Source organism: Staurois parvus, unplaced genomic scaffold (assembly GCF_062004578.1).
Source record: "Staurois parvus isolate SC_StPar_1 unplaced genomic scaffold, SC_StPar_1.0 ptg001381l, whole genome shotgun sequence".
NCBI classification, from domain to species: Eukaryota; Metazoa; Chordata; class Amphibia; order Anura; family Ranidae; genus Staurois; species Staurois parvus.
The window spans coordinates 295,043-320,867 of NW_028319177.1; the positions used below are offsets into that span (position 1 = coordinate 295,043).

Sequence of the window (25,825 nt, forward strand, 5' to 3'; positions counted from 1 at the left end):
GATCACTCTCTGTATAGAGCAGGTGTGGACTGACCGTTTGGAAGCTCGGGCACTGCCCAAAGGCCCGGGGTCAGTAGGGGGCCCCATGAGATGCCCCTGGTACCTTTTTCATAGGCTTTTTTGAGTTTGGGCACTGACACAGGGGCCCCATGATCCCCTATTGCCCGGGGGCCCCATGAGTTGTCAGTCCGCCCCTGGTGTAGAGCTTAAATTGTATGTAAACTTCCTACCAATATACTTGTATTGCTTTCCTCTTTAAATAATATTTCCGCCTGGCAGTACTTGGATTGTTGGTTCAAATCCCAGCCACGGCAGCACCTGCCTGGAGTTTGCATGGGCTCCCTGTGCCTGTGTGGGTTTCCTCTGGGTACTCCGGTTTTCTCCTACACTCCAAAGACATGCTGGGAGGTGAATTAGCTCCTGTCTAAATTGGCCCTAGTATGTGTATGTATGAATGTGACTAAGGGACCTTAGATTGTATGCTCCTCGGGGGCGGGGACTGACGTGGACGTACAATATATATATGTAAAGCGCTGCGTAAATTGATGGCGCTATATAAGTACCTGAAATAAATCAATAAATAAATAATGTAGACGTTGCTTCTGATGCAATCATATTTTTTAAACTCTGTTTATTGAACTGTTAAAAAAAAGTATATAAATGTTCCCAATTACAGTGAATATGCAAAGTTATCTGAATACAAAATATCCAGCGAGAAAGATACAAAATTAGAAGTAATGACAGTCTCTTCTGTGCCCTCGTTACATTATATAACATTGTAAACAGATGAGAGTCTATCCTGATGATCACAGTCAGCCTGGGCTGGTCATCCGTTCCAAAATTCAAGCGCAAGTAGAGATACACCATACTTTCCAAAATGTACGGAATTTATAGAAACCCTTCACCCGTAAAAAATTATTTTCCCCACCCTTCCCCCCCCAATTTCTCACATTTGGATATTATTTTTTTTTTCTACCTGTGCTGCAACACAGAGCAGATGTTCTGCAGGTTTTCCAAGGACTTGACTGTCTTGGTCAAAAGCTGAATTAATGAATACAGTGCTGAAGGACAAGGTTCCCACATGGAAGAAAAATAGATTTGAAAAATGGGCAGCGCAGTGGCTAAATGGTTAGCACTTCCGCCTGGCAATACTAGCGTCGTTGGTTCGAATCCCAACCACGGCACCACCTGACTGGAATTTGCATGTTCTCCCTGTGCCTGCGTGTGTTTCCTCCCACACTCCAAAGACATGCTGGTAGGTGAATTGGCTCCTGTCTAAGTTGTCCCTAGTATGTGTATGTATGAATGTGAGTTAGGGACCTTAGATTGTACGCTCCTTGAGGGTTGGGGACCTTAGATTGTACGCCCCTTGAGGGTTAGGGACCTTAGATTGTACCCCCCTTGAGGGTTAGGGACCTTAGATTGTACCCCACTTGAGGGTTAGGGACCTTAGATTGTACACCCCTTGAGGGTTAGGGACCTTAGATTGTACGCCCCTTGAGGGTTAGGGACCTTAGATTGTACACCCCTTGAGGGTTAGGGACCTTAGATTGTACACCCCTCGGGGGCAGGGCCTGATGTGAATGTACCATATATATGTAAAGTGCTGCGTAAATTAAACCTCTTTCGGCCTTTCCTCATTGTTTCGTCACCCTCCATCGCCCATTGGACTCCTTCAATTCCATCTTGCTGCTTTATACCGGGAGACAAACCATTACCATCTATTGTTGCCGTAATAGAATTGTCCTCCCAGGTCACATCCCTCAATATTGTCATGAAGTCCCCACTATCCTTCACATAGGCGGGCTGTTGTATTACTTTTTCTTGGAAAAAAAAAATCTGTATATTCCCCCATCCTGCTAAATGCCGAATCTCTACCACTTACTATTGGTCTCCCTGCTGGTTTAATAATCCTTTTAATGAATTTTCCGAGTAAAGTACATGACAGGCAATTTTGGATTTTCCAGAATTAAATACCTCGCCTCCTTCTTCTTCAATATCCCTTTTTTTGTTGCCCTTGTTCACTATTTTTTTAAGATGTGCCAGAGCTTTTTTTATGGGGATGTTTGGTGGGACCACATAAGTGTCTTCCTCGTACAAGAAGAAGTGACGATCTGGTGACCCGGAGGTGGTGAGACACGCTTGCAGTGTGGAGCGGTCTCAGCGTTCTGAGGCAGGGCGGGCCGTGTATGAGATTGAGTGTTTACACCCAAGTGCAGGGCAGAATGTACTATTAAAGTGTTACTGAACCCCCCACAGTACAATCAGTCTGTAGATGCAGCAAAGCATGCTGGTTATAATCACTGTGGAACCTAAGGGGTTAATCTTCCGCATTGTGTAAAAAGGCTGTTTGATCCTGTCTTCTCTGATCCTCCCCTTTTTCAAGTGACCACCTCTTATCTCCAGACTGAACCGTAGGCATGCACATGCTCAGTTTGATATGTATTGCTAGAGAATGCATGGTCCGGGGAGAGCGGATATAGTGAATGCGGGGTCCGGGGAGAGCGGATATAGTGAATGCGGGGTCCGGGGAGAGTGGATATAGTGAATGCGAGGTCCGAGGAGAGCGGATATAGTGAATGCGGGGTCCGGGGAGGGCGGATATAGTGAATGCGGGGTCCAGGGAGAGCGGATATAGTGAATGCGGGGTCCGGGGAGAGCGGATATAGTGAATGCGGGGTCCCGGGAGAGCAGATATAGTGAATGCGGGGTCCGGGGAGGGCGGATATAGTGAATGCGGGGTCCGGGGAGAGGGGATATAGTGAATGCGGGGTCCGGGGAGAGCGGATATAGTGAATGCGGGGTCCGGGGAGAGGGGATATAGTGAATGCGGGGTCCGGGGAGAGGGGATATAGTGAATGCGGGGTCCGGGGAGAGCGGATATAGTGAATGCGGGGTCCGGGAGAGCGGATATAGTGAATGCGGGGTCCGGGGAGAGCGGATATAATGAATGCGGGGTCCGGGGAGAGCGGATATAGTAAATGCGGGGTCCGGGGAGAGGGGATATAGTGAATGCGGGGTCCGGGGAGAGCGGATATAGTGAATGCGGGGTCCGGGGAGAGGGGATATAGTGAATGCGGGGTCCGGGGAGAGCGGATATAGTGAATGCGGGGTCCGGGGAGAGCGGATATAGTGAATGCATGGTCCGGGGAGAGCGGATATAGTGAATGCGGGGTCCGGGGAGAATGGACATAGTGAATGCGGGGTCCGGGGAGAGCGGATATAGTGAATGCAGGGTCCGGGGAGAGCGGATATAGTGAATGTGGGTTCTGGGGAGAGCAGATATAGTGAATGTGGGGTCCGGGGAGAGAGGATATAGTGAATGCGGGGTCCGGGGAGAGAGGATATAGTGAATGCGGGGTCCGGGAAGAGCGGATATAGTGAATGCGGGGTCCGGGGAGAGCGGATATAGTGAATGCGGGGTCTGGGGAGAGCGGATATAGTGAATGCGGGGTCCGGGGAGAGCGGATATAGTGAATGCGGGGTCCGGGGAGAGCGGATACAGTGAATGCTGGGTCCGGGGAGAGCGGATATAGTGAATGAGGGGTCCGGGGAGAGCGGATATAGTGAATGCGGGGTCCGGGGAGAGCGGATATAGTGAATGCGGGGTCCGGGGAGAGCGGATATACTGAATGCGGGGTCCGGGGAGAGCGGATATAGTGAATGCGGGGTCCGGGGAGAGCGGATATACTGAATGCGGGGTCTTGGGTTTAGTAACACTAAATATGAGCAGGTTACCCAATGGTTTTATATTTGTGATGTGAAGTTTTAATAATGGGTATTTCACACTATTGGAGTCTCCTTCTCCCTTTTAATACATGATACTTCTGGTGAGGTTACAAGTGAGGAGCACGGTGGAGGGACATACTGGAGTGGGGGGAACCCATATATACAAGCAAGCGTATATAGACCGACTCTTAATTGAGAAGGTCATGGCTGTCTGGTGAGTTGTTAGCAGTGGTGGTGGCACACGGAGGTGGAGTGAAGCGCAAGGAGCAGAAAATGGAAATGGTGGAATTGCATGAAACACTTTGTTTCACTGAGGAAAAGTTATATATTATTGCACTTTATTGATAATACATGAAGCTTTTTATAAACTCAAGAAATCTAAGCTTGGGTTGTTTTTGTTTCTATATTTACTATATTGGACCTGAGACGGTTTTCTGTTTGTTCCAATATGGTGGGAATAAGCATAGGACCACACCGACTATCAGCAGAATCAATAGAAGGCCGGAAATCTGCAGAGAGAGAAAAGTTTTGAACAGCCGTGAACACTTCAACCTTCTACACAGAAATAACGGGATGCAAAGAGGGATTCAGCCAAAATTACATTTGCAGCAATATTATTATACAGGATTTATATGGAACAGTTTGCTCAGCACTTTACAATACAAAGAAAGACAGTACAGTTACAATACAATAAAAAAAACAAGAGAATACATAGGGTTCATAAGAGCTTACAATCTAATAGGGTGGGGCAAATGGTACAAAGGGTTATAACTGTGGAAGTGATAAATGTCTAACTGGAGGCGTGATAGGCTTCCCTGAAGAGATGAGTTTTCAAGGATTGCCTAAAGGCAACCAGAGTAAGGGATACTTGGACAGATTGAGGTAGAGAGTTCCAGAGGATGGGAGAAGCTCTGGCGAAGGAACGGAGAGGACGGTTTGGGTGATATTTGGAGACCAGATTGGTGATGTAGTTTTGGGCAGAGTTGAGAATGGCTTTGTATGTTGTTGTTAGAATTTAATTTGCTTGGTGATCAGAAGCCTGAGGTGGGATTGGCAGAGAGGGGTAGAGGACACTGAGTGGAGGCCAGTGGAGGGATTGGCAGAGAGGGGTGGAGGACACTGAATGAAGGCCAGTGGAGGGATTGGCAGAGAGGGGTGGAGGACACTGAGCGGAGGTCAGTGGAGGGATTGGCAGAGAGGGGTGGAGGACACTGAATGAAGGCCAGTGGAGGGATTGGCAGAGAGGGGTGGAGGACACTGAGTGGAGGCCAGTGGAGGGATTGGCAGAGAGGGGTGGAGGACACTGAGTGGAGGCCAGTGGAGGGATTGGAAGAGAGGGATGGAGGACACTAAATGGAGGCCAGTGGAGGGATTGGCAGAGAGGGGTGGAGAACACTGAGTGGAGGCCAGTGGAGGGATTGGCAGAGAGGGGTGGAGGACACTGAGTGGAGGCCAGTGGAGGGATTGGAAGAGAGGGATGGAGGACACTAAATGGAGGCCAGTGGAGGGATTGGCAGAGAGGGGTGGAGAACACTGAGTGGAGGCCAGTGGAGGGATTGGCAGAGAGGGGTGGAGGACACTGAGTGGAGGCCAGTGGAGGGATTGGCAGAGAGGGGTGGAGGACACTGAGTGGAGGCCAGTGGAGGGATTGGAAGAGAGGGATGGAGGACACTAAATGGAGGCCAGTGGAGGGATTGGCAGAGAGGGGTGGAGAACACTGAGTGGAGGCCAGTGGAGGGATTGGCAGAGAGAGGTGAAGAACACTGAGTGGAGGCCAGTGGAGGGATTGGCAGAGAGGGGTGGAGGACACTGAATGGAGGCCAGTGGAGGGATTGGCAGAGAGGGGTGGAGGACACTGAATGGAGGCCAGTGGAGGGATTGGCAGAGAGGGGTGGAGGACATTGAGTGGAGGCCAGTGGAGGGATTGGCAGAGAGGGGTGGAGGGCACTGAGTGGAGGCCAGTGGAGGGATTGGTAGAGATGGGTGGAGGGCACTGAGTGGAGGCCAGTGGAGGGATTGGCAGAGAGGGGTGGAGGACACTAAATGGTTGGTGAGGTGGATGATTCTGGTAGCAGCAATCATGATAGACTGAAGAGGGGATAGCCTGCAGAGAGGTAGGCCGATGAGGAGGGAGTTACAATAGTCAAGACAAGAGATAACCAGGGAGTGAATGAGTAGCTTGGTGGTTTCATTAGTTAAATAGCAGTGAATTTTAGAGATGTTAGGTGAAGTTAGGTGCCATGATATATTAGTCAAAACACAGGTGGAACCTCTTATGATCCTACACCCAGTGTTCAGGTCCAGAGGCCATAATACTGGAGTCCTACTCTGCATACTAATAGACGTCTTGTAGCATGGGGGACACTGTTCACTTCTAAAAGATGAACTGATACACAATATTGTCTTGTCTTTGAATATTTACTTTCTCTAAGGACATTTGTGCACGTTGCACAAGGGGGAGGTGCACTGTAGCACCTGATGCATTGCATTATTTGGCATAGACATTAATCAATATATAAGTTTTTTTATGTTTTTTTCACAATTAATTACTATGGATTGGCTCACCACACATATATAATCATTGGGGGGAGGTGTATTGTAGCACATCATATACAATTTTCATTGTGAAAAATTGGATTGGGCACTTAGCTGGTCCATTTCCTTAGTAATAGGTAGATGTTCAAAACGTTTTTCACTGTGTTTCCTATAATGACAGGATTGGCAGCACAGCAATTCGACTCATTATCACACTCACCTGTGCCAGGTGCTAGCGGCAGCCCACATATCCCATATTGTCCGCTGCGCAGGGTTCATCAATTTAATATTACCCATTTAGTCTTTGCCGAAATTAGCAACGACATTACTTTGTTGCCGGGTCTTGAACCTGAGTCCATGCACAGTGTGCACAGGGTGTGTCAGTTGTGCCTGACACACCCCCAGGGGCAGACTGACAACTCATGGGGCCCCTGGGCAATAGGGGATCATGGGGCCCCTGTGTCCTTGCCCACACTCAAAAAAGCCTGTAAAAAAGGTACCAGGGGCATTTCATGGGGCCCCCTACTAACCCCGGGCCCTCGGGCGGTGCCCGAGTGCTCGAATGGTCAGTCCGCCCCTGCACACTCCAATGCACCCTAATCCCCACTTGTGCATTACTATTATTGCTCTGTGTGCCAATGAGGAGATGGGAAAGATCTCTCACTGAGCGGCTCCGCTTATAGGAGAAGTGTGGAAGCACTTTTCTTTCACTCTGAATCTGCAGGCAGGGAGATAATGTGCCCGCAGGGACATCAGAAAGATACGATAATGGTGTGAACCTCCTGTGCTCACCAGTGTTCAACTCTATATATTAAAGAGAAGCTGCTAACATTAAATCACATACCAATGATTACCATGAACATATAGATGAAAAACAATGTAGCGCTACTCACATTATAAACAAGTGCATATACATATATATACGAAGTGTATCAATTAGTGAAAAAATTGCCAAATCAACTAATAACCAAGTGATTTCATGCAAAAAAATCCTCAGACAATTATATGTGAATACAATAATACACTCCAACCGTGATGGTGATTATAATTAGAAACAACTAATACTAGTTAAATACGACCTTTAAAATAATTATAAGGAACTAAATCGAAACCGTGTAAAAAACATATATATCTCTCTCTGTACATATCCATGCAGTGTAAATAATATATAAAATCACACGTGCATATAGTGAACATACTATAGTGAAACCACAATAAAGAAATAACTTAATCTGTGCTCTTAAAGTCCAATATATGCCGATGGTAGCATTTAGATGACACACACTCATGGTGATATTTGTGTGCAAGTGGATATGGAAGCTGACAGAAGACAATCCGACCACCGTCTGGATAAGCCTCTCACCTTATAACTTCGACCTTCGCGGGTCAAAGCGCTTTACTGGATCCTTCTCAGGCCAACGTAGTGACGCACTTCCGGCGTAGTGGCCATCTTGGTACACCTGTTGTACACCCATACATTTTTTCCCTCATCTGAAAGCATGGGGTTGGAACCATGACTGCTACTGTTCAAATGTGAGTGCACCTTTTTACTGATTAAGTTATTTCTTTATTGTGGTTTCACTATAGTATGTTCACTATATGCACGTGTGATTTTATATATTATTTACACTGCATGGATATGTACAGAGAGAGATATATATGTTTTTTACACGGTTTCGATTTAGTTCCTTATAATTATTTTAAAGGTCGTATTTAACTAGTATTAGTTGTTTCTAATTATAATCACCATCACGGTTGGAGTGTATTATTGTATTCACATATAATTGTCTGAGGATTTTTTTGCATGAAATCACTTGGTTATTAGTTGATTTGGCAATTTTTTCACTAATTGATACACGTCGTATATTATTATTATTATTATTATACAGTATTTATAAAGCGCCAATAGTTCGCTCAGCGCTGTACATTACAAAGGGAGACAGAACATGTGACAGAACAATACCAATACAATGCAAAACATGAGGGGATCAAGGGCCCTGCTCCTTGGAGCTTACAATCTAGTATATGTATGTATATATATATATATATACAGTGAGGAACAAAATATTTGAACACCCTGCGATTTTGCAAGTTCTCCCACTTAGAAATCATGGAGGGGTCTGAAATTCACATTGTAGGTGCATTCCCACTCTGAGAGACAGAATTTAAAAAAAAATTCAGGAAATCACATTGTATGATTTTTAAAGAATTTATTTGTCTTGCACGGCTGAACAGAAGTATTTGAACACCTGAGAAAATCAGTGTTAATATTTGGTACAGAAGCCTTTGTCTGCAATTACAGAGGTCAAACATTTCCTGTAGTTCTTGACCAGGTTTGCACTGCAACAGGGATTTTGGCCGACTCCTCCACACAGATCTGTCAGGTTTTGGGGCTGTCACAGAATTTCAGTTCCCTCCAAAGATGTTCTGTTGGATTTAGGTGTGGAGACTGGCTAGGCCACTCCAGAACCTTGATATGCTTCTTACGGAGCCACTCCTTGGTTCTCCTGGCTGTGTGCTTCGGGTCGTTGTCATGTTGGAAGACCCAGCCACCACCCATCTTCAATGCTCTGACTGAGGGAAGGAGGTTGTTGCTCAAAATCTCACAATAAATGGCCCCATTCATCCTCTCCTTAATACAGTGCAGTCGTCCTGTCCCCTTCACAGAAAAGCACCCCCAAAGCATGATGTTACCACCCCCATGCTTCACAGTAGGGATGGTGTTCTTGGGATGTAACTCATCCTTCTTTTTCCTCCAAACACGACATGTGAAGTTTAGACCAAAAAGTTCTACTTTGGTCTCATCTGACCACATGACTTTCTCCCATGCCTCCTCTGGATCATCCAGATGGTCATTGGCAAACTTTAGACGGGCCTGGACATGTGATGACTGGAGCAGGGGAACCTTCAGACGGGCCTGGACATGTGATGACTGGAGCAGGGGAACCTTCAGACGGGCCTGGACATGTGATGACTTGAGCAGGGGAACCTTCCGTGCAATGTATGATTTGAAACCATGACGGCGTAGTGTTCTACCGACAGTGACCTTTGAAACTGTGGTCCCAGCTCTCTTCATGTCATTGACCAGCTCCTCCCTTGTAGTCCTGGGCTGATTCCTCACCTTTCTTATCATCAGTGATCCCCCACGAGGTGAGATCTTGCATGGAGCCCCAGTCCGAGGGAGACTGACAGTCGTCTTTAGCCTCTTCCATTGTCTAACAATTGCTCCAACAGTTGATCTTTTTTCACCAAGCTGCTTGGCAATTGCCCCGTAGCCCTTTCCAGCCTTCTGGAGGTCCACAATTTTGTCTCTGGTGTCTTTTGACAGCTCTTTGGTCTTGCCCATGGTAGTAGTTGGCGTCTGACTGACTGTGGGGTGGACAGGTGTCTTTAAAGAGCTCAGACAGGTGCTACTAAGTTAGATTAATGAGTGGAGTAGAGGTGGACTTTTTAAAGGCGCAGTAACAGGTCTTTGAGAGCCAGAATTCTTGCTGTTTCTCAGGTGTTCAAATACTTCTGTTCAGCAGTGCGAGACAAATACATTCTTTACAAATCATACAATGGGATTTCCTGAATTGTTTTTTAAAGTCTGTCTCTCAGAGTGGGACTGCACCTACAATGTGAATTTCAGACCCCTCCATGATTTCTATGTGGGAGAACTTGCAAAATTGCAGGGTGTTCAAATACTTCTGTTCCTCACTGTATATATACAGTGGGGCAAAAAAGTATTTAGTCCGCCACCAATGGTACAAGTTCTCCCACTTACAGAGATGAGAGAGGCCTGTAATTGGCATCATAGGGAGACCTCAACTATGAGAGACAAAATGAGAAAACAAATCCAGACAATCTCATTGGCTGATCTGGAAAGAATTTATTTGCAAATTATGGTGGAAAATAAGTATTTGGTCACCTACAAACAAGCAAGATTTCTGGCTCTCACAGACCTGGACCTTCTTCTTTAAGAGGCTCCTCTGTCCTGCACTCATTACCTGTATCAGTGGCACCTGTTTGAACTTGTTATCAGTATAAAAGACACCTGTCCACAACCTCAAACAGTCACACTCCAAACTCCACTATGGTGAAGACCAAAGAGCTGTCGAAGGACACCAGAAACAAAATTGTAGACCTGCACCAGGCTGGGAAGACTGAATCTGCAATAGGCAAGCAGCTTGGTGTGAACAAATCAACTGTGGGAGCAATAATTAGAAAATGGAAGACATACAAGACCACTGATAATCTCCCTCCATCTGGGGCTTCACACAAGATCTCACCCCGTGGGGTCAAAATGATCACAAGAACGGTGAGCAAAAATCCCAGCACCACACGGGGGGACCTAGTGAATGACCTGCAGAGAGCTGGGACCAACATAACAAAGGCTACCATCAGTAACACACTACACCGCCAGGGACTCAGATCCTGCAGTGCCAGACGTGTCCCCCTGCTTAAGCCAGTACATGTCCGGGGCCCGTCTGAAGTTTGCTAGAGAGCATTTGGATGATCCAGAAGAGGATTGGGAGAATGTCATATGGTCAGATGAAACCAAAATAGAACTGTTTGGTAGAAACACAACTCGTCGTGTTTGGAGGAGAGAGAATGCGGAGTTGCATCCAAAGAACACCATACCTACTGTGAAGCATGGGGGTGGCAACATCATGCTTTGGGGCTGTTTCTCCGCAAAGGGACCAGGACGACTGATCCATGTACAGGACAGAATGAATGGGGCCATGTATCGTGAGATTTTGAGTGCAAACCTCCTTCCATCAGCAAGGGCATTGAAGATGAAACGTGGCTGGGTCTTCCAACATGACAATGATCCCAAACATACCACCCGGGCAACGAAGGAGTGGCTTCGTAAGAAGCATTTCAAGGTCCTGGAGTGGCCTAGCCAGTCTCCAGATCTCTACCCCTTAGAAAACCTTGGGAGGGAATTGAAAGTCCGTGTTGCCCAGCGACAGCCCCAAAACATCACTGCTCTAGAGGAGATCTGCATGGAGGATGGGCCAACATACCAGCAATAGTGTGTGCCAACCTTGTGAAGATTTCCAGGAAACGTCTGACCTCTGTCATTGCCAACAAAGGATATATAACAAAGTATTGACATCAACTTTTCATATTCACCAAATACTTATTTTCCACCATAATTTGCAAATAAATTCTTTCCAGATCAGCCAATGTGATTGTCTGGATTTGTTTTCTCATTTTGTCTCTCATAGTTGAGGTCTCCCTATGATGCCAATTACAGGCCTCTCTCATCTTTGTAAGTGGGAGAACTTGCACCATTGGTGGCGGACTAAATATTTTTTTGCCCCATTGTGTATATATATACATATATGTATATGCACTTGTTTATAATGTGAGTAGCGCTACATTGTTTTTCATCTATATATCAGAAAGATCCGCATGTGTGTTTGAGCTTTAGGGTGCACACTTATGCCTGTGTCCAGGGCTGGGACAAGGTTAGGGCAGGAGGGGCAGCTGCCCCTGGTGCAGTAAAATCAAGAGAGGGAGGGGGCACCACAGGGTGAGTTCTCAGTGCTACAGCAGGGGGTTGTGGGGGAGATGGCCTTGTGCTAGGAAGGGGAAATTGTGGGTAAAAGATTTGTGCTAGCAGGGGGGATTGTGTGTGTGGAGGGGGGGAGGATTTGTGCTAGGAAAGGGATTTGAGGGGAGAGGATTTGAACTGAGAGGGGTGATTTATTTTGGGATGGGGGAGTTGTGCTAGAAGGGGGTTAGGGGGGAATTTGAGCTGAAAGAGGTTGTTGTTTTGGGGGGCTTAAATATTTGTGCTGGGAAGGGGATTCTACTGGAGGAAGCAGGGATTTTTTGTTTGGGGAGAATTTTGGCTTGGAGGAGGAATTTTTACTAGGGGGTAATCATGCAGATTACTGTTGGATGTTTGTTTGTTTTTTTCAGGGTGGTGGGTGTTTCTCTGAATCATGATGCTCACACATGGTGGGGGCACAGGTTATAATCTTCGCTCTGGGCGCTAGAAGACCTTGTCCCAGCACTGCCGGAGTCTTCTGCAGACCTGACCGTTCTACCATGGTTTCTGGAGACAGTGTTTAGAAGGGTTTCTCCAACGTAGCGTTGGATAGTGGGGAGGCCATTAGGCTAGTTGTGTGGCATAGATAATTCTATGGAGTACATCATTATTTTAGTGGCTTCACCTGTGTCTATTTATGTGCCCAATCCGGAGCCAAGCCCATGCAAGTGTTATCCAGTGTTAAGCCTTGATAAAGAGTGGTGCTGCCCGTTGAAACATGTTGTTTTTTTTTTTAATGACTTTTGTAACAACAATTAAAATTTATCTTGGACTCTTTCTGGCACTTTCTATGATTCTATGGTTTGCGTTACTGTTGGGTGCCCATCCAGGAAAGCCTTGCTGTGTGGGAGCTGCTTAGCCAGAGCGATTGAGCTTGTTTGACTTTTTCCTTCATCTGACTACACATGCAAGTTCCCTGCACCTCTCTGAGTATGTTGTTCTTGGATCCTGGATTCTGACTTTTTACATGGACTATCATTTTTGCTCCCTGGATGCTGAATTTGGTTTGTTACAGGGACTCTGGCTGCTTGGTCTGAACTCTGCTCCTCTGCTATTGTTATCAGCTCCATCTGAAGGTTCTGGCTACTGGCTTCCAACCCTTGCAGATAACATTCGAAGCATGTAGTTTACCAAAATACATAAAAAGGTAAGGGTTAGTATTCGGTTATCTTTGGATTTCTATGATGGATAGGGTTAGTGTCAGTGATGGGGGAAGGGTTAAAATTAGGGTTAACACTGCGAATAAATTAGTTATGAACCTTACATTTTAAAGACACTCTCTAACACAGCTATAACTATGCCGGCACCATAACTGCTTTTGTTTAGTTTCAGAAATGATCTTTCTTACCTTTTTAACAAGGTTAAAAAGTTCTGTCTTCTGAGCATGTAGCTCTTCTTTCTGATAATGGGAGGCGGGCTTACAGGACACTGTGCAGACACACAGCATGCCTGTATTCCATAGTCTGTTCAGCCTGAAGCCAGGTGCAGGCTGTGCTAGAGCAAGGGGTATGTACCAGAGACAGGTTGTGTTTGGGAGGGGGTGTGTGGCAGAGGCAGGCTCTGATTGGGAGAGTGTAATGCAATGCTGGACACAATAACCAAAAGCAAGTCATATACACACACAATACACAGGTAGTCACACACACAATACACAGGTACGTTTAACCAGCACTTACACCATTATTCTAAGCATGTGAGAGACCCTCTACTAAATGAACACCTGCCCTGGCACATCATAGCATTCACTCGGCACTCCATGAAGTAACAGAATCCAACTGCAATATTCTTGCACTGTCAGAACCTCCACTTTTATTATCACACGACACACAGGAGGATATATCGTATAGTCATCATAATCTGCATAATAACACACCAATAATAATGTGAGCATTACAGCATGAAATAGACACATCATTGGACAGCGTCACAGCATAAAATGGATACATTACCAAAGCTATGGGGAGACGGGAAGGAACAGATCCCATTGGAACCATAATGTACAGGGGGTCACGGGGAAGCCTTAAATGTGACCAATCGATGAGCCCATGTAGCCTTGGCAAAAGTCCAAGTGTCACAGCTTCACCCTTTCGCATAGGAAGGCTCCCCCCTGACCGCGTTCAGGCTTCCCGTTATAATCCCTGTTTCTGGCAACTTTCCTGAATTGGGCAGGCGCCACGCCCACTCCAGGAGGAGGTAGCAGAAAAGTCCCATGAGGATAACAGAGTCACACCCAGCCACATTACTGAACAAACAACGTTATCTCACAATATCACACTTTTGCTTCAAATCAGCTTATTATCTACCCTAAACTTAAAGATTTCTAACTTCTCAAACAAGTAGACATCTTTTAATGCACAAGTTCTTATCTAATTTAAGCAATCTAACAAAATATTTCTAGATGTCACAAACACCTTCAATCCAACAAACACTTCTTATCTGCTTTAAGCAGTCCAAGGCCAACATATTTCATAGGCATTTCAGAGGGGGTGTGTACCAGAGACAGGCTGTGATTGGGAGCGGGTGTGTGCCAGAGGCAGGCTGTGATTGGGAGTGGGTGTGTGCCAGAGGCAGGCTGTGATTAGAAGGGGGTCTGTGCCAGAGGCAGGCTGCTGTGATTGGGAGGAGTGTTGGCCAGAGACAGGCTGTGATTAGGAGGGGGTGTGTGCCAGAGGAAGACTGTGATTTGCAGGGGGTGTTTACCAGAGGCAGGCTGTGATTGGTAGGATGTGTATGGTAGAGGCAGGTTGTGATTGGGAGGGGATGTGTGCCAAATGCAGGTTGTAATTGAAAAGGGGTGTGTTCAACAGGCAGGCTGTGATTAGTAGGGGGTGTGTGCCAAGGCAAGCTGTGATTGGTAGGGTGTGTGCCAGAGTGCCAGAGGCAGGCTGTGATTGGTAGGGGGTGGGTAGCAGAGACAGGCTGTGATTGGGAGGGGGTGTGTGCCAGAGACAGGCTGTGATTGGGATGGGGTGTGTGCCAGAGGAAGGCTGTGATTGGCAGAGGCTGTGTACCAGAGACAGGCCGTGATTGGGAGGAGGTGTGCCAGCGGCAGGCTGTGATTGGGAGGGGGTGTGTGCCAGAGGCAGGCTGCGATTGGTAGGGGGTGTGTACCAGAGGTAGGTTGTGATTTGGAGGAGGTGTGCCAGAGGAAGGCCGTGATTGGTAGGGGATGTGTGCCAGAGGCAGGCTGTAATTGGTAGGGGGTGTGTACCAGAGACAGGCTGTGATTGGGAGGGTGTGTGTGTCTGAGGCAGGCTTTGATTGGGAGGGGGTGTGTGGCTGTGGCAGGCTGTGATTGGGAGGGGGTGTGTGGCCGAGGCAACCTGTGATTGGGAGGGGATGTGGTCGAGGCAGGCTTTGATTGGGAGGGGGTGTGTGACCGAGGTAGGCTTTGATTGGGAGGGGTGTGTGACTGAGGCAGGAGGTGATTGGGAGGGGTGTGTGACCAAGGCAGGAAGTGATTGGGAGGGGTGTGTGACCGAGGCAGGAAGTGATTGGGAGGCAGTTTGGTAGCTTTACAAACCAACCAATCTAAGTATGCTGTGTGTCTGCACAGTATCCTCTGCCTCTGAATGGGCAGCAAAAGGATGAAAACTGACCACCTAACACAGATCATCTTCTGTACTTTGTGTGGTCAGTTTAGAACAAGGAAGAAAGGTGACTGGCAGGAACATCCAGGAACTTCAGATTGAAGAAGGACATGATAATGATAGAGACTGATTTATTACATACACATAGGTGAACACACACACAAAAAGACATAATTAGGAGAACATACACTTTAAGTTTGCACTCAGGTCAGGGTTAGCACTGGAGTTAGGGTTGGTGTGAAGGTTGGCATTAGGGATGACGTTGATAATGAACAAAGCCACTGATTAACATTTCAGCTCCAACATTAGATAACATAGCAACTAATAGGACTGGCTCAGTGTTCTCTGTATATGTCAGAGCTATATAAATGTATAATAATAATAGAGTGTGACTGTGGGGGAGGGGGGCATTAGTGTGTAATTTTTTGTTTATTAAAAATCTTACAAACAACATAATAAAATAAATATATAGAATTAAACAAAAATCGCTTACTTCAGCATAGAAAACAGGAAACCGCTTTTTTTTTTGCCGGGAAAAACATAAACAGAACCAATCATATTTTACTATTATTATCATCTTTAGAATGTATCTCAACAAACCCAACCGTCACCTAACCCCCCCCCCCCCCCCAGCCTAAGAAACGATTAAACATTGATCCCATGCATGAAGCCTTTTTTTCAAAAATCTGATTTTACAAAAATTTAGGGGATGTGAAAGTACAGAAAGAGAAGCCACGCCCCCAGAGACTGACAGACAGCAGCTACGGGGACCGGACATTCCTCCACGCCTTTGTCCAGGCTCCGGGCCATCACTCGTCCTTCTCAAGACCTCAAATCTTCCCAACCTCACCCAGAATGTTGTGCACCACCACCTCGACAGGAGGAAACCTGACACCGTGCATTCCACGTGTAGTAACGGACTACTGAGCTAACTAGAAAAAGTGTCTCAAAATCAAAATCCCGGTGAGTCAGAAAGGCTCCGTAAGACCACTCCGCGTAACTCAAGCGGGAAAGGAAAGGGATCCCCAGAGCCCCACTTATCCGCTTGTAGACGTTTAAATTGAAGGGGCACTGAAGCAAGAAATGGTCCATCGTCTCCTCCACCCCACCGCACTCCACTCTTGGACAACCACGGTTCTCCGCAGAGCGATGCTTCGGGTTGCCCTTCACATAGAGTCTGCCATGGAACGAGAGCCAGGCCAAATCCCGAAACTTTAAAGGGATTCTCTCCAGATTCATCAAACGCAGACCCTCCCTCATAACCGGGCCTGGGCAATCCCTCCCCCATAGCCGGGCCTGGGCAATCCCTCCCTCATAACCGGGCCTGGGCAATCCCTCCCCCATAGCCGGGCCTGGGTAATCCCTCAAGGCCAATGGCTTGTTAAAGGCAGATTCAACAACCCTCCTCTCCAGGGCCTTCTTAAGAAGAGACTTAATTTCCTCTGCCGTCACTCGCCATTAGACAGAGTGTAAGCTCCTCTGGTACAGAGACTGATGGGACTGTGGGGGAGGGGACATTAGAGCGTAAGCTCCTCTGGTACAGAGACTGATGGGACTGTGGGGAGGGGACATTAGAGCGTAAGCTTCTCTGATACAGAGACTGATGGGACTGTGGGGGAGGGTACATTAGAGCGTCAGCTCCTCTGGTACAGAGTCTGAAGTGACTGTGGGGGAGGGGACATTACAGTGTAAGCTCCTCTTGAGCAGAGACTGATGGGACTGTGGGGGAGGGGCATTATAGTGTAAGCTCCTCGGGTACAGAGACTGATGTGACTGTGGGGGAGGGGCATTATAGTGTAAGCTCGTCTGGTACAGAGACTGATGTGACTGCAGGGGAGGGGAAATTAGAGTGTAAGCTCCTCTGGTACAGAGACTGATGGGACTGTGGGGGAGGGGGCATTAGAGTGTAAGCTCCTCTGGTACAGAGACTGATATGACTGTGGGGGAGGGGACATTAGAGTGTAAGCTCCTCTGGTACAGAGACTGATGTGACTGTGGGGGAGGGGACATTAGAGTGTAAGCTCCTCTGGTACAGAGACTGATGTGACTGTGGGGGAGGGGACATTAGAGTGTCAGCTCCTCTGATGCAGAGACTGATGGGACTGTGGGACAGGGGACATTAGAGTGTAAGCTCCTCTGGTACAGAGACTGATGTGACTGCGGGGGAGGGGGCATTAGAGTGTAAGCTCCTCTGGTACAGAGACTGATGTGACTGTGGGCGAGGGGACATTAGAGTGTAAGCTCCTCTGGTACAGAGACTGATGTGACTGCGGGGGAGGGGGCATTAGAGTGTAAGCTCCTCTGGTACAGAGACTGATGTGACTGTGGGCGAGGGGACATTAGAGTGTAAGCTCCTCTGGTACAGAGACTGATGGGACTGTGGGGGAGGGGACATTAGAGTGTAAGCTCCTCTGGTACAGAGACTGATGTGACTGCGGGGGAGGGGACATTAGAGTGTAAGCTCCTCTGGTACAGAGACTGATGGGACTGTGGGGGAGGGGACATTAGAGTGTAAGCTCCTCTGTACAGAGACTGATGTGACTGTGGGCGAGGGGACATTAGAGTGTAAGCTCCTCTGGTACAGAGACTGATGGGACTGTGGGGGAGGGGACATTAGAGTGTAAGCTCCTCTGGTACAGAGACTGATGGGACTGGCTTGATGTTCTTATAGATGAAAAATGTACTTACCTGGAACACATGTATCAGGTATTTATTTTGTATTTCTGTCCAGCTCAGCGGAGGTTCTGCATGAGAGATATTTGAATTGTTTATTTTTATGAACTCGGACTTCACTAAACAATCCCCGTATCGTCCATCTGTGATCACAATCAGGAACCAAAATAGGACAGCCTTAATTTTAAAGAAAGGTCTCGGCTTATTTTCATAGTAGACTGTTGTGCCTTTTGTTGTCCTGCTGTTGGAATTATTTTCCGTCACGTCCAGATTTTGGTAACATTCCCCAGGTTTGGGATGTAAATTACTGGTTTTAGTATTTGCATTGTTTCCTGTGCTTTGGTAGGACGTCTCTACGGGGCTTAGATAGCACGCCACAATTCCGACAATTGCAGTCGGTATGAGGAGAAACACAACGCTGTACACGGACGCCAGGACTTTGTGAGAGGGGCATTTAAATTCCATGTCCATGAGTTTCTCCAATCCGAGAAGAATAAAACAAATAATGGAGTTTTCAGCAATGTTGATATTTGTTTTGATGAAGGAGAGGATGCTCGTCATTTTACCTTTTCCACCTGATGATATTGCAAGGAATGAATGAAGCCCGACCCAGGAGGAACAGTAGAGGCAGTGTCAGGTTTTGTTCTGTCTATTCACTTTTAGATATCTGTTGATTTTGGTAGATAGAATAATTAGCAATAATACTAATAATGTCATTATAAATAAATAAGGGTGGAAAAAAAGTATAGCACTGAAGGAGCTGTGTAAAAAAAAAAAAAAAAAATGTAAAATTTTGGTAGCCGTGGCAGGTAGAATGGGTTATTTTTAGTTGCTCTTTTGTTTGCCTGTTAACAACCCAGAGCAAATATGTAGTAGATTTTATCAATGCCCTCTGTAGTGGTGCCTATAGGCCAGTGGTGGCCAACTTATTTAGCCCCTCTATGACCGACCAACACACATGTGCATCAGTAAAAGGGTGGGCTTTAATGTCCGCACAGCACATATATACGTTGTTGGGCATCCAATGTTGATGTGCTGTGAACGCACATATTGCACGCTCCCAGTGCAAAGCCTAAGCTGTTGAAAACAGATCTCAGTCTGGGCTAAAGATCGACAGCTGGCGAGACCGGCATTGATCATGTGATCACTGTGGCAGTAGTCACATGATTGCCAATCTTTCCCGCTTTGCTAGTGGTCACATGTTCACTGATCTTTCCCATCTTCAGGCATTCAGAACTATTGGATGAGCGAGAAGGAGTTAAAATAAGGGGCCAAAAATGCAACTCTTGACGCTACCCAAGGGCCACACATAATATTCAATGACTGTACTGCTACAGAAGTCTGGGAACATGCTTGAAGAGTTAAGCCACCATAGATAGATTGAAATTTGTCTGGTTTCTGCAGGGACCGGCTGAATTTCGCATGTGGCTGTCCCTACTCAACAGAAGTTAATTGTTACACAATATCCGCTCTCCCTTGACCCCGCATTCACTATATCCGCTCTCCCCGGACCCCGCATTCACTATATCCGCTCTCCCCGGACCCCGCATTCACTATATCCGCTCTCCCCGGACCCCGCATTCACTATATCCGCTCTCCCCGGACCCCGCATTCACTATATCCACTCTCCCCGGACCCCGCATTCACTATATCCGCTCTCCCTGGACCCGGCATTCACTATATCCGCTCTCCCCGGACCCTGCATTCACTATATCTGCTCTCCCCGGACCCCGCATTCACTATATCCGCTCTTCCCTGGACCCCGCATTCACTATATCCGCTTTCCCAGGACCCCGCATTCACTATATCCGCTCTCCCCGGACCCCACATTGACTATATCCGCTCTCCCCGGACCCCGCATTGACTATATCCGCTCTCCCCGGACCCCGCATTCACTATATCCGCTCTCCCCGGACCCCGCATTCACTATATCCGCTCTCCCCGGACCCCGCATTCACTATATCCGCTCTCCCCGGACCCCGCATTCACTATATCCGCTCTCCCCGGACCCCGCGTTCACTATATCCACTCTCCCCGGACCCCGCGTTCACTATATCCGCTCTCCCCGAACCCCGCATTCACTATATCCGCTCTCCCCGGACCCCGCATTCACTATATCCACTCTCCCCGAACCCCGCATTCACTATATCCGCTCTCCCCGGACCCCGCGTTCACTATATCCACTCTCCCCGGACCCCGCATTCACTATATCCGCTCTCCCCGGACCCCGCATTCACTATATCCGCTCTCCCCGGACCCCGCATTCACTATATCCGCTCTCCCCGGACCCCGCATTCACTATATCCGCTCTCCCCGGACCCCGCGTTCACTATATCCACTCTCCCCGGACCCCGCGTTCACTATATCCGCTCTCCCCGAACCCCGCATTCACTATATCCGCTCTCCCCGGACCCCGCGTTCACTATATCCACTCTCCCCGGACCCCGCATTCACTATATCCGCTCTCCCCGGACCCCGCATTCACTATATCCGCTCTCCCCGGACCCCGCATTCACTATATCCGCTCTCCCCGGACCCCGCATTCACTATATCCGCTCTCCCCGGACCCCGCATTCACTATATCCACTCTCCCCGGACCCCGCATTCACTATATCCGCTCTCCCTGGACCCGGCATTCACTATATCCGCTCTCCCCGGACCCTGCATTCACTATATCTGCTCTCCCCGGACCCCGCATTCACTATATCCGCTTTCCCAGGACCCCGCATTCACTATATCCGCTCTCCCCGGACCCCACATTGACTATATCCGCTCTCCCCGGACCCCGCATTGACTATATCCGCTCTCCCCGGACCCCGCATTCACTATATCCGCTCTCCCCGGACCCCGCATTCACTATATCCGCTCTCCCCGGACCCCGCATTCACTATATCCGCTCTCCCCGGACCCCGCATTCACTATATCCGCTCTCCCCGGACCCCGCGTTCACTATATCCGCTCTCCCCGGACCCCGCATTCACTATATCCGCTCTCCCCGAACCCCGCATTCACTATATCCGCTCTCCCCGGACCCCGCGTTCACTATATCCACTCTCCCCGGACCCCGCATTCACTATATCCGCTCTCCCCGGACCCCGCATTCACTATATCCGCTCTCCCCGGACCCCGTGTTCACTATATCCGCTCTCCCCGGACCCCGCATTCACTATATCCGCTCTCCCCGCATTCACTATATCCGCTCTCCCCGGACACGGCATTCACTATCTCCGCTCTCCCCGGACCCCGCATTCACTATATCCGCTCTCCCCGGACCCCGCATTTACTATATCTGCTCTCCCCGGACCCCACATTCCCTGGAAGAAGGGGAGGATCAGAGAAGACAGGATTAAACAACCTTTTTACACAATACAGAGGATTAACCCCTGAGGTTCCACAGTGAGTATAACAAGCATGCTTTACTGCATCTACAGACTGTTTTTACTGTTGCGGGTTTAGTAACACTTTAACTACTGGAAGCCAATCTAAAGAATATTATACCTCCACTGTTTTGAGTAGGAAACAAAACACAAGCTACTGTCTTCAGGGGCCCCAAGAGCCTCACGCTAAGTGACCAAGAGGCCCCCAGGTCACAGGTTGGACCAGGGCTATAGGTCTAGCTAGTGTCTGACCTGATCCAGTCCTGATTTTATATAACTAATATTTTAAATGAAGTGCAAGTGTAAATGTATGACTCTATGGGTGTAGTTTCAGTTTTATGACCAGTGGAATTTTGAAATAAAATATATAAAATTTATAAAAAATAGTTTTTATAATACATTGATCCGATGTCCTTCATTTTCTAGCTGGCTCAGGCATTTCTGAGAGGACCATTTCATCTTTTGGTTGTGTTCTTCAAGTAGACGTGGACAGGACAAGGCAACGGAGTAACAGAACACAAACTCAAAAGACTGGGGTACCTCCAAGGACAGGAAGAGGGAAGACAAAAAGAACAAGGACAGAAGCTGCAGGAGAAATTCTTGCAGTGTCGGAGTTCACAGATAGTTTCATACAACGAATGAAAAGAAGGTAAAATACAATGGTGTCCATGTGTGAGGTTGCTGAGCTCCCTTATGGGGTTTCAAACAGCCTGGGGTAAAGGTCTGCAGGGAATATAACTGTCCGTGTGCAGAGAGCAGCCACACTCAATGCTCGGTGGGGAGATCTGGACAGTCCTGCACACTGCGGTCTCTGGAGTCCGGTGTATTCACAGTAAGAAATCTTTGAGCCCCAAAAGATGGGAAAGTGGCCCCCTGGTACGTGTGTGGTGAGAGTGGACAAGAATAAGAAGGTTTTGGACAAGGGCGTACCAACTGATCTACAGTATGTTTTGGAAGCCAGTATCCCTGAAAACCCATATGAGGTACTACTCAACCTAAAAACTGGTGAAAAGCTAACAAATTTAATCTGAGATCATTCATTTTCACAACCACCAAAAAAACCCCTAGCTATAGATTGGAAATCGCGGGTTCCGACTACAGCACAGTCCAAAACTAAGATGAAGTGGTACTTGATTAATGAAAAAATGGCGGCAGTCCTGCAGGACAAGGTCAAGAAATTCAATAAAATTCTGAACCCTTGCATCTCCAATCAATGGGGGGGGGGGGGGGGGGCGCCAAATGACCCTTTGTGGTCATTTTAACAGTGTGCATATATGCGATCTCTCGTGGGTGGGCCGTAATGCCGAGAGGCCACATATTCACGCACCAAAAATGGAAACAAACCTGTGCCAGGAGCATGCAGGGTGCCTAATGGAAAGTTCCCGATTGCTACAGCTAATCATGGCGGTCACATGACCATAAACCTCGCCCCACATCGGGAACACCTTAAAGGACTGGGAGGCGCTGGCGTTAAGGGTAATAGGCATCTAGCTACCAACTGGAGGCTCACAGCAGGATGTGGGTTCTTCCCTTGTCCTGCACTGATATACCCCTTACCCCTCATTTCCTACCTTACACCCCCCTCCCTCTCCCATTTGCTTTTCCCTTTTTCTCTACTTCTCCCTCCTTTCTTTCTACTTCTCCCTCCTTTCTTTCTACTTCTCCCTCCTTTCTTTCTACTTCTCCCTCCTTTCTTTCTACTTCTCATTTTTACCTTCTACTCTCCTTTCTTAAGCCTTCTAAGTGATGTCACGTTCCACAGCGCTTGTCGTTCCACATCAGTATCCACAGTGTGCTGTAAGCCTTGAGACCGCATGTGCCCCTTTCTGTACCCACCTAATCTTATCGGGGGGCTGACCCCCACTCATGACAAGGTTTGCCCCGACGAGGAGTGCACATCTCCACTGCTCACTCTTCCTTGGTACAAGGATGGCTCCCTGATCCGGTTGAAGTTATATAGGTTGCATTGCAGCTTTGGTACAAGCCTTTGTGAAATGCTCCACATCTTTGCTCATTGCACCAACCTGAGGAAGTGGCCAGTATAGACCTAAATGGATTGATGGCGTTTATATAACATTCCATAGTCAATAAATATATAATTTATGAATCCACTTCTCAGCTTCTCCTTCACATTCAGGCGCCTCTGTTGACACCAGATTTCTATCCTTTTGGGGCTTCAAGATTTCTTACTACAAATTCATAAAGGAGCCAGAGCAATGGGCACCATCATGTACTGTAGGAGCCAAAGTAAAAAAACTTACTATTTGTAGTATGAAAAGACATCCAGGAGGAGTGCATCAGCAGAATGTTGCAGGTCCTGTCCCGAAGAAGCTTAAGTAGCTATAAGGTAACAAAGCATAGAGAAGGTGCAGAAAACCAAGGGTTTGGGGAGGTAAGTGTTGAATGACAGGTCTAGCAAGTGTCCAGGTAGAGAACTGTGATCAATGCAAGGAATTTGATGATGAGAGACAGCCTGGAGCATAAAATATTGTGATGGTGGGGAAGTGTCGGCAAATAAAGGTCATGCTCAACAGAAGAAGACACATGTGGTATGAGGAAGACGTTGCACTTAAAACCAGGCATGTTCTGTTTTTGTGCTAGAAAGTTACTTAGAACCACAAAACATTCTGTATTTTTTGAACAGAGACCCTAAAGAACAAAATGGTGGGTTTTGCAACACGGTATTTGCGCATCGGTTTTTCAAACACAGTTTATTTGGAACAAATACACTTTATTGAATTTGAATGCACAAAAAACACAACATATTATCCAATTGTTTGGTAAAATGTAAAAGATGATGTTACGCCGAGTAAATAGATATGTAACATGTTAAAATTTTGCACGCTCGTGGAATGACGCCAAACTACGGTATTTAAGAAAAATCTCCATAGGTGACGCTTTAAAAACCTTTACTGGTTACCAGTTTTGAGTTACACAGGATGTCCCTTCTAGGAACAACGTGGAGTCTTATGTGTGCTAGTTGGGGCCCAATTGGTGTGAAGATGATGTAGATGATAGTTAATAAGTAGTGATGGGCCGAACACCCCCCTGTTCGACCGGGAACTTTGAACACGAACCAAACAACTGAGCGGTATCTTACTGCATCTGAGCATGTGGTGAGATCCCGCTCAGCTACTAAAATCTGCTGAATGTAAAAAGTATTGTTGGCACTGTCCGATAATTTAAAAAAAAAATATTTTGGTCTGGTGTAGATTTTAAGGGGAACCCCCCACATCAAAATTTTAAAAAAATGGCGTGGGGGTACGCTAAAATCCATACCAGACCCTTATCCGAGCATGCAGCCCAGCAGGTCAGGAAAGGGGGAGGGGACAAGCGAGCACCTCCCCCTCCTGAACCATGCCGGGGCACATGCCCTCAACATGGGGGGTGCCTTGGGGTGGGGGGCTCCCCCCTGCAAAACACCTTGTCCCCATGTTGATGGGGACAAGGGCCTCTTCTCCACAACCCTGGTTGTGGGGGTCTGTGGATGGGGGCTTATCGGAATCTGGAAACCCCCTTTAACAAGTGGTCCTCTAGATCATGACCCCCCTTATGTGAAGGAGTATGGGGTACATGGTACCGCTACCCATTGACAAAAAAAAAGTGTAGTATAAAAAAGACAGGATACAGTCTGTGACAAGTCCTTTATTAAAAATAAAAATGAAAAAAATGTCCCCCGAAGTAGATCCAACATCAATCACGATGCCCGCCGCCATCGCTACCCGAAAAGAGAAAAAAAAAGCTACACTTGTGACGCCGGCTCCCACCTTGTGACAGCTGCGATGACAGCTCTTATATACTGTCATGACATCACAAGGGGGCGGGGTTAACCCCACCCCTTCTGACGTCATCACACGCTGTGATTGGTCAAAGCATTGCACTTGACCTGTGGTCAAGTGCATTGCTTTGACCAATCACAATGCACTTTCAGGGCGCAGTACATTGTGGGGCGCCCTGAAATCAAAATCACATTGGAAAACACATTGTAGTGGTCAAAAACCACCACTAGACGTCAGCATAATGCAAAATCACAACAACCTAATCCAGTTTAATACAACACACAGAAATGATAAGAAAGTGGGGCACATCAATGTTTCGAGAGTTGAAACACCATGGGAAATGATTGTAGGGTTAGTTGGTAGACTTTTTTTTTAAGGAGAAAATCTGGAGTAAGCAGATACCACGTGCTAGTCACCCCCATACTTAAAAAGCCCTCGCTAGACCCCCACCAATCTTAACAACCCACGCCCCATCTTCTGACTCCCTGTTAGGAATGGACTTGCCAATAATGGTGGGACTCACCTGCCTTGTGGGCTGCAGTACCAGAGCTGGCCAGCGGGTGCTTTCAGCATTCAGAGACTCACCCCTGCAATCAGCCA

The 25,825-nt window shown here is 47.4% G+C and overlaps 1 protein-coding gene across 1 annotated transcript; it reads right to left on the reverse strand.

The window, feature by feature from the left end:
* Positions 1-614: 614 nt before the first annotated feature.
* On the reverse strand, positions 615-23,837 carry LOC149436286 (uncharacterized). Its single transcript, XM_089661733.1, has 3 exons — positions 23,708-23,837; positions 18,085-18,736; positions 615-4,238 (listed from the first exon to the last, which is right to left on the reverse strand). The coding sequence occupies exons 2-3, from the start codon at positions 18,628-18,630 to the stop codon at positions 4,140-4,142; spliced, it is 645 nt and encodes a 214-aa protein (XP_089517859.1). The 5' UTR covers positions 18,631-18,736; positions 23,708-23,837; the 3' UTR covers positions 615-4,139.
* Between the last annotated feature and the right edge of the window lie 1,988 nt (positions 23,838-25,825).